The 10,176-nt window shown below is 37.4% G+C and overlaps 1 protein-coding gene across 1 annotated transcript in view; it reads right to left on the bottom strand.

The window, feature by feature from the left end:
• Positions 1-10,176, bottom strand: part of LOC145997326 (WD repeat-containing protein on Y chromosome-like) — a 151,710-nt gene continuing 141,534 nt past the window's right edge. The window contains exons 12-13 of the mRNA XM_083134243.1: positions 3,808-3,986; positions 1-332 (exon numbers count right to left, since the gene is read on the bottom strand). Coding sequence (XP_082990369.1) covers positions 117-332; positions 3,808-3,986 — 395 coding nt within the window. The 3' untranslated portion in view covers positions 1-116. The remainder of the gene's footprint in view (positions 333-3,807; positions 3,987-10,176) is intronic.

Below are 10,176 nucleotides of genomic sequence, written 5' to 3'. Positions count from 1 at the left end.
TTACATTCCACTTTATATTGCTAAATGCAAACAGTATTATCAAAAAACAAGTTTACTTACACACACACTCCAGAATTTCCATTTTGTCGAAAAAGAGATGTCAAAAACACCAATCCTTAAAATGGAGTTTTTCCAGATGGATAGTCATGCCAGCATCCTACTGGAGCCAAAGATTTTCTCTGATTTGGAATGCCCTTGTAGACGATCTTCTTTCCTTGGAAGCAGAGGAAGTCCGGCAAGTTTCTCTCCGGCACTTTATACTTGGCAGCAGCGAGGGCTATTTCCTCGTCTGTCATCAGCTTCGATGTGGTCTGAAGATTGCTTAAAATGACCTGCAAAGTGGGATTGTTTTATCATAATTTGAGATGAGGATGATGAAATCACAAAATAAAAAGTAATGATGCTTGTAACTCAGCTGAAAGTATTAAAGTGAAATCTTGGTTGAGCATATTTGGGAAGTGTGATAATGCAAGTAACATGTTAATTCATAATGTGTTACTTTTTGATACGCATGTTACTTTTTGATACTTGTGTTAGTAACATGTTACTACATTTTTGTGAATGGGTGACCACTGGCCAGATTATCAAGTACAGTGGGATCCGTGAGTATTACCGTGCAAATTGTCCATCACCATGTTCGTGCACTTTATTTGACCCAAGAATTAAAAGAAAACTCAAAACAAGCTGCAGTCAACTTCTGCACCAGCATACATAAAAATCCATCGCTTATAAACACACAGGATGCAAGAGAAAAATTCATGAAAATAGTCATGGACAATTTGCACGGTAATACTCATGGATCCCATTGTACCATCCTTAACATGAAATTCATAATTTGTTTCCCAACACAACACACTCTGAAGTCTGAATAATCCTGTGAGTTACGAAAAATCACGGAACATTGATTAACTCGTGCTGTAAAGTTTGAGAAGCAAAAAATTGACTCTTTTTACATAGGAACAAACTTGATGTCTGGGGCAGGATGCCCAGACTGCGGCCGACCATGCAGCTCCATTTCTCCACTTCCTGAAGCCTTAACTCTGCACCCAGTATCCAACGGTGCTCCTATCGACCGCAGAACTTCCACACACAACACACAACCATTTGTGTATATTTTCCACACTTTCTTTCTCCGCCACTAAGAATTCAATTACAGCTCGTTGTTTGTAACATGCCCACTACCACGATGCTATCTGATGGACGACCATAGACTTGCACATATGTGGGCATTAAACTTCAATGTTACTACCCTTCCATTTTCACACTGCTCTCTTCATTCTGGCATGAGAAAAAAATTGTGGGTCATTGCTTTATGAGCAACCCACGTACATTTTTCATTGGCACTATATCATAGCAATCTTAAAAATTAATTGTGCATAAGACAATCATTTAATCACATTAATCTTGCAAAAATAATGTAAATGCATAATTCCCAGAATATTTAGACTACACAGAAGTGTCACGTGGTTATTTTGGGACCTCTAGAAAAGTATTGGCTGGTACAGTGCATTCAAAAAGTAACTATACACCTGTCATGCACTAGTACAACAATATGTAACATCGATTTACACTATGTCAATTAGGAACTGGTGTATTTGGAAATGTAATGGAAAATGAGTCTCACAATGAACACATAATGAACAACAAAGAAGGAGGCACACCTTGTCTCAAAACAGCAGCCTGTCTGTCTCACGGAAGCAAACTGCACACAACGCAGGATTACCAACATTTGCAGAAGACATTACTCGCAGCGCACGGAATACAATCCCTCAACATATAATCACGTTTATACAGTAGAACCTTGATAACTCGAATTTTAGGGGGAAAAGAAAAAAATCGAGGTATCAAGGATTTTGACTTACCAAGGTTCAAGTTATTGAGGGCCAAAATCGCCGACTTTGAGTTATAGAGGTCTAATGTTTACTGACCCTTCGACTTATCAAGGAATTCGAGATGTTGAGGTTCGAGTTATCAAGATTCCACTGTATAGGTGTATAGTTACTTTTCGAACGCACTGCATGTAAATTCTTTCAGTTTAGGCATTTGAACCCGGAATGCTCAAAACAAAGCCTAAGATCTTGCTAATTTCTTTCTTAAATGGCTGAAAGTATCTTTTTTCTATACTTCCTGTTACTACTTCATTCACAATCTCACAGAAAGGTAACCATGTAAAATTTTGCTGTCAAAGTTTTGTATGGCTTGCTGTACTGATATTGTATTGAAAGGAATTGAAATTTCACGACCTTTATTGTAAATGAAATATACAGGAGAAATAATATGTCAATACAGGTGTCAGGATGATTTAAAAAAGGAAAAAAAAAACTAATACGGGAGAGTTGGTCACCCTACCTGTAACAGTGGTGGAAGAGTTGAAAGTAATCATAGGTCAAAGAGCATATATATCACTAGAGTTGAGAAAGCTGTTTCCTGCATGAACCAATCAACCTCCACCCAGCAGAAATATATAGGCAAATGAGTCGAGGTCCCATAAGATCACATGCAAATTCCAGCAGAAATCTTTGTTAATAATGAACAAAATTTTGGTGAACAGCTGTGCATCAAAACTTTTATTTACCATGTTTTAACGTATCTAAGGGGGATTTCAGCCACAGCATGACAGGCGACACATGCAGCTTGGTAACTAGCCAATTAAATTCAACCGATACTTCCCGATACTGACACCAGTGGTATCAGTTGATATCGACACTTCAGTATCTATATCAGCTCAGCCTAACTAGCCTATCATTAGTCCTGTTTTGCATAGCTTTCTTATGTCCTTTCTATTAGTACTGTACAGACACCTACACCGCACATAAATAGCCAGAAGACATCTAATGGATATCTTCTGGATATCCAGAGGATATTCAAGAATTTACAGTAGACATCCATTGTCCATCCTGGACGGATATGTTTCGGACATTGTAATTTCTTGTGGAGACACCTTGCACAGCAGTTTGGATTTCACTTTAAATTATAATCCCTATTAGCCTATCTGAGTATAAAATGGACCTAGACTTTTGTTTACCATGACAATGGATCAATTACAGTAATAATAGAAGACAACGATGAACATGCACAATTCACCCAAGGACTAGTTTTAGAAGAGTGATACGGTAATCTGTAGACAAACTAGACATGCAAGCCAGCATGGTTTGTGGTCCTATGCCTATTCAACCCACCATATTTAAGAGAGAACCCTCTTGTATGCAGTTGTGAACTGCAGAGAAAGCAATGGTACTATGGTGGCAGACAAGGAGTGAGACTTTGTTGGTGACATTTGTGCAGTGGGGAAACCTTTTGTCATCTAATTCGCAAGTGACTGTGCAGTGTGGCATTATAATAATGCCAGCAGAAACTACTCTACCACTTGCTAGCCTTGAGTTGCAGCATGCACTGCACGGAATACTTGCTGGCCTTCACAAGTGCAAGAGAGTTGCTCTACTGAAAAAGTATAAGTAACCCCCCTCCCCCCTCTCCTTTCAATAATCCTTCTATAAAGTGTATAATATTTGTGTAAAACATGGAAAGTGACATTTTGGTCATTTCTGAGTCCATTAAGAAAAAATATTATTAGAAGCTATATTGTAGATAAATTGTTTTCGTGTTGTGTTTACCAATTTCACAAGGCTTCACTGAGTCCAATGCAAATTGTATGACATGGCAATTTCACTCGAAAATTGAAGGATGGCACATTTTACTATGTAACACAAAAATGACCAAAATGTCATTTACCATGTTTTACACCCGAACCCTTAATTTAATTTATATAAAACAAGGCAAACATAGAATCAAAGTTAGTGAACGCACCTCATTCAGATTTTCTTCATCCACAAGACGTTTGAATGTGTCCCCTGCTTGATACAATTTAGGAGCTTGAAATGGCGTAATGTCCAACAGCACATCGGTTGGAATGCTCGGATGGCAGAACGTGAAGGAGTCGTAGATATTCCATGGTTTCTTCTGACCAAACGTTCCAACAAAATGACCTAACAAAAAAAGAGTAGACATTAAAACTGCTGCTTCAAAAAAAAAAAAAAAAAAAGGTACATGACAAGAAGTACAGCATAAAATGACCCTTTGACAAAAACTAGTCATTATGCTTTCTTGAACGTTTGCATAATCACAGTTTTTTACTAATAAAAACAAAAATAGAGCTCCTAAGCTAGAGAAAATTATTTTTTTCTTATTCCAATATTTTGGCTCCCATTACTAGATCATTTTTTTGTAGATGCCCAAGAATTGAAGCCTTGAAAGTTTAAATTTTGTAATTACAGTCCTTTTTTGACACTTTTTGGCTAATCGTGATGAATTTGATGAAGGGGGACACACAAAGAACAATCATGCTCAGGACAGGACTCAAACCCAAAAACTTCAAAAGTAAACAGAATAACATGCTAATCTACCAGGTTTATTCACATATTATTATTACTGTTGTTGAGGGGATATCTAGGGACAGTGGCGGCGATTAGGTTCCAAAACTGGGGGGGTGGGGGGGAGGCAGTATATTTCCATTTGTAGATAAGGTTTAGCATAGTGCGGGGGCATCCCCCCTAATTGCCACCACTGTCTAGGGATGTAGAACTTAAAACAGAGGGTGCTTGCACACCCACTTAGGTGCTGCCTATTTCCTTACACCCCTCTGAATGTTTTAAAAGAGGATCTGATATGGAGCAAAGAATAAGGTGCAATTAAAGTACAAGAAAGTCCTGTATGATATGTATTTTGTTCCCCACTTGTAACGTAATTCAGAAATGTGGGCTATGAGGTAATTGCCACTTTGGTGTGCAGTTTGTGGTGAGTTGTCACTGGGGGTGTGGTGACATTTGGGAGTCAGGCAAGCAACCGAATAGGATTCCATTTCACACAAATATGTAATATAATAATTATAACTACTATTATGATATTCCAATACATATGCAAGTTCGAATCTGCAATACTATCATTTGAACTAAACAACTCGTATTCAAGAATATGTACATGGCTTTTATTTATTTCCCAAAAAAGAATAACAAAATCTACTAACACTTCTATGACACAATGCGAAATGTAATGAATTCTAATGTTTGTGAGAGATTTCTGTAGTCCATTCCATGAATGAATAAGATAAATGAAGTGGAAAGTTGCAGCTCTCCCAGTCACCCACAGGCAGGAGGCAAAAGTGGTTTCTTCATCGTGTTTCAACTGGCCGAGACCTGCATCAACTTATCGGGCAAAAAGTGGTAAGGGGCAGGCTGCAAGCATATGAGAATGGGGAGAACAAGTGCAGTTGAAAAGGAAGCGGGAAAACATTCTATGTGTGGTTTCAGATTTTGAAAACACTTTATCCATCCATAGAACATGCAGAAGCAACAAATGCATGAACTATTCTGAGGGGAAAAAACCCTACACAAGCAGTGCTTGCCCCCACCCCCTTCTTATCGCACCCTACTCCTGGTTTGCAGTTTGGGGTGTGAAGTTCCACTTGCCACTTTGGTGGGAAGTTTGTGGTGAGCGTTGGGGTTTCTTGGGGTCTGAAAGGGGCAGGACCCATTCAAAATATAGGCTAGTATATCTTAGAACTAATGGAAGTCATACCAGCTGCATTTAATGTATATCAAATTAAAAATATGGAATACTTTGAAAAGTTTACCTTGTTATAATATTTCTTGTGTATCAGTTCTCTTCTCCAATTTTTGGTTGTAACAAATTTCTCAATCAATGTGTTTTTTCCGTTGCATAACATGCACGGAAAACAAAAAAAGGGAATTAGCTACATATCCATTCCCACTTTTTCGTATATATTTCTATTAAATTTTCTGTTGTATGTTCTGTTTTTATCTTAATCTTTGAACACTGGATTTAGACAACGCTGTGGTCTTGGTGGGCTTGGATTTAAAATTTGACTTTGCACTTGATTCATTTCGCTTTATTTTCATGTGCACGGTAACTCGTCAATAAAGAACTCGCTAAATAACACCAGTTTATAAAAACTTTTCAAAGCACATCGAACATCGACAAGACTTCCCGTCTCCTTCTTCCCAAGTTCCTTCCCATTCCTTTTGTTCGGTAAGCTTCGTAAATGGACCCAGCCACCATCTAGCGGGAAACCGAAAAACAGCACCCCCAAGTGTTGGGTCTTGGAAATATTGTGACCATTTGCAATGAAAACACCCATAACCCCCGTGATCTCTCCCGCAGCTTAGAATGTACGGATGATGTTAATGCAGTAAGGCAGGAAGTTCGCAGCCAGAATGTGACCCCTGCTATGTTGCCAAGTTTCTTCCAAAGCTGTCTTAACTCTAATGAAGACTGCTTTCAGCACAGCATATACAAGCATTGCAAACAAGTAGAAATTTTTATAATTGTAGTTCTTTTTAGATACATAATGGATGGAAGGGCACGTGACCCTGTGACTTAAGGGTAGAACCGTGCCTGGTGGTGAGGTGTCTCTTGCCATTTGGGTGTAGTTTGAGGTGAAGTATCACTTGCCACTCTGATGTGAAAACCCATATAGTTCCCATATAGCTATGACTAGTCAAATAAGGCTCACGTTAGACGGAAGCATTTCCCTTAACATTTTTGCTAGCATAAATGTTTCCAAAAATCTTACATTTTTTATAGCACACAAGACTTTACACTGAACCATTTCCTGTAGCATTCCGGTTAGCATTTGCGATTGCGATGTGAAATGTGCAGAGAACGTTAGACAATATATACAGCATGAATTGTATACGAGATGAGCCAGTGCTCGGTGTCTACAATTGAAATAACTTATTTATTCCTCCATATGTATACACTATAGAGTATACATTTAAGCAGGGCCATTCATTTGTACCTTATACAATTTTATAGGAAATATTATTCCTCTAGGTTGAATAGTTATTGGCTTTTAAAAATGTGAAGTGGTACATCTCACTCAGCCACCATTCCATCTTCACTCATGACCTAGAGGTTGCTTCTGATTGGTTACGCTACAGAAATAAGGCCGATTGTATCCTTGAGAAATATTATGGTATTTGAAATGCCATAAGATGTTTCACTTTACACAGTAGCATTTGCTAAGGAAAATGCTTTCGTCCAAATTGGGCCTAACAGATTCAAGAACTCTCGGTACTGGGCAACATTCCCAGGAGCAGAGCTCTATGCTGCCGAGCGCATCCCCAGGTTGCGGATAGGGGAACGGCCTACAGATATGTAGGCTAGCTGCGACAAATAAGCAGTTGCGGACAAGGAGCGTCAGTGTCAACAGGATGTGGAGAGAGTTATTTCTGGCAGGATAACTCTCATTTAAAAACCACAAAAATCCAGCGACGACACTGAGACATGGCGAGTAAGTGCCGCCATTAAATAAGCACTGCCCCTGATGCCTTGCAGGTAAGAGAGGGATCTCTAAAGGCTAAGGGAAGGAAAACCCTAACAGAAAACCAAGGGCGGGAGGAGCTCAATAGGCATAGAGAAGCCAATCTTCCTAAGGGAAACAACCCTAAAAAAAAAATTCCTGGTCCTCCAAGGTATGGGGGTTGGGCGCGAGGCCAGCACCCTAGCACCATAAAAATACCACCCGCTAAAAATTCTCAACAAGGAAGAGCCGGACAGATTCATGGATGCCGAAAAAAGCATGTGAAAAGGACTAGGAATACGTTAAACATAGGAACTTGGAATGTAATGACACTTCTGAAACCAGGAAAGATGCAAGAATTGTCTGAACAAATAAAGAAAACACAAATTGAAATAGTAGCTCTGCAAGAAACCAGATGGAGTGGATATGGTGTAATAAATAAAAAGGACTACACAGTATTCTATAGTGGTGCAAGAGATAAAAGAGGACTGGCTGGTACAGGTTTCATTGTACAAAAAAGAATACAAAATCACATAATAGGATTTGTGCCTTACAACGAAAGATTATGTAAACTGAGAATTAAGGGCAAGTATAACAATATAACCCTAATCAACACATATGCACCAACTGAAGATAAAGAAGATGAAATAAAAGAAAACTTTTATGAAAATATTCAAAATATGATAGACAGTGTTCCAAAAAGTGATATAATGATTATATTAGGAGATTTTAATGCAAAGTTGGGAAAAGAAAAAATATATAGTAAAATATCAGGTAGGCACACATTACATGATGTAACAAGTAAGAATGGTGAAATATTATGTGAATTTGCAGCTGCAAATAACCTGATGGTTATGAGCACCCAATTCCAGCATAAACGAATACATAAAGGAACGTGGATATCACCTGACCAAAGTACTATTAATCAGATAGACCATGTCTTGATTAACAGCAGGAAAAAGGATTTGATAAATGATGTAAGATCTTTAAGAGGCCCAAATATTGATTCTGACCACATATTGGTGCGAGTAATCCTAAAACAGACTATTCCTGCAATGTATAAGATAAAATCTTCGCCAAAAAGCAAATGGAATAAATCAAACCTACAAGACCCGAAAAAAATGAAGGAATATCGAGCAGTATTACATGAAAAATTGAAAAATCTCCAGGGAAGCAAAGGTGTTAACGAAGATTGGGGTAACATACAGAATGCGATAAATGAGGCAGCTAAAGAAGTTATACAAAAAGAAAGATATACCCCCAAAAATGAATGGTGGGATGAAGATTGCAGAAGGATTATTCAAGAAAAGAACAAAGCAAGAAGGAGAGCAATGCAAATAAAGACCAGGGCCAGCCAAGAATTATATAATGTAAAAAGGAAAGAAGCTAATAAAATGTGTAGAGAGAAGAAGAAGAAATGGTTGAATGATAAAATAAGGCAAATTGAAATTAATTATAAGAAAAATGAGACAAGAAAATTTTTCAAAGAGATACAATCCTTTAAACAACAGCAAACAGTATCGCCAATGATGTGTAAAGATACAGAAGGTAACATCATCTCAGAAAAAGCACTAGTCCTAAATAGATGGAAGGAATACTTTAAAAAGATTCTTAATAATAATGTAACAACAAGTATGCAGGCACCAATAGAACAGAATGACAATAATCAACAAGAACTACATCCTCCATCGTGGAACGAAATAACACACATAATACAAAATCTAAAAACAAATAAAGCTGCCGGATCAGACAACATCCCTCCAGAATTAATTAAAAATGGAGGAAGAACATTGAAACAGAAGTTGCACAAGTTGATATTAAGTGTATGGAATGATGAAAAGTTACCAACTCAATGGAATGAAGGTATAGTGTGCCCAATTTTCAAAAAGGGAGATAGATTAAATTGTGATAATTACAGGCCAATTACACTCCTAAACATTGCATATAAAATACTTGCTATAATACTAAATAAAAGGCTATTGGAATGCACTGAATACAAACTTGACGAATATCAAATGGGATTCCGAGCCAACAGATCAACTATAGATAATATATTCATAGTAAGACAGATTTTTGAAAAAAGCTATGAATTTAATATTGGACTCTACAACTTGTTTATAGATTTTACCCATGCATTTGACTCGGTGCACAGGAACAAAGTAATAGATGTTTTAAAATCATATGAAGTACCATCTAAACTAATCAGACTAATTATGTTAACCTTAACCAACAATAAAGGAAGAGTCAAAATTAACAGGGAAATGAGTGAAGAATTCGAAATAGAAGGTGGAGTCAAGCAAGGTGATCCCTTATCTGCAACGCTGTTTAGTATAGTGATAGACTCTGTATTGAAAAAGATGAAATTGAGAGGAAACATATCAACAAGATTAAAACAATGTATTGCATATGCCGATGACATCCTTATAACAGCAAGGACGAAAAAGACATTAATAGAAATATTTGAAGAACTAAAAAGTGAAGCTTTGAACATGGGGCTCGTAACTAATATGCAGAAAACTAAATATCTCAGATGTGTAAAAGGTAAAAGCAGATTACAAGACCTAATTATAAACGACGAGAGAGTAGAAGAAGTGAGATCTTTCAAATATCTTGGATCAGTTGTTAATGGCGACAACACAATTGAAGAAGAAATTAGAGAGAGAATTATTCTAGGTAATAAAGCATATTTCGCCAACTTAGCCCTATTTAAGAGTAAACTAATATCTAAATCTGCGAAACTGAGACTTTATTATAGCATAATAAGACCCATAACCACATATGCATGCGAAACTTGGACCCTCAAAGACTCATGTAAACAGAAACTCTCAATATTTGAAAGGAAAATCTTAAGAAGAATT

Source organism: Lepisma saccharinum, chromosome 13 (assembly GCF_977018435.1).
Source record: "Lepisma saccharinum chromosome 13, izLepSacc3.1, whole genome shotgun sequence".
NCBI lineage: Eukaryota > Metazoa > Arthropoda > Insecta > Zygentoma > Lepismatidae > Lepisma > Lepisma saccharinum.
This window is presented reverse-complemented; position numbering and strand designations above follow the sequence as displayed.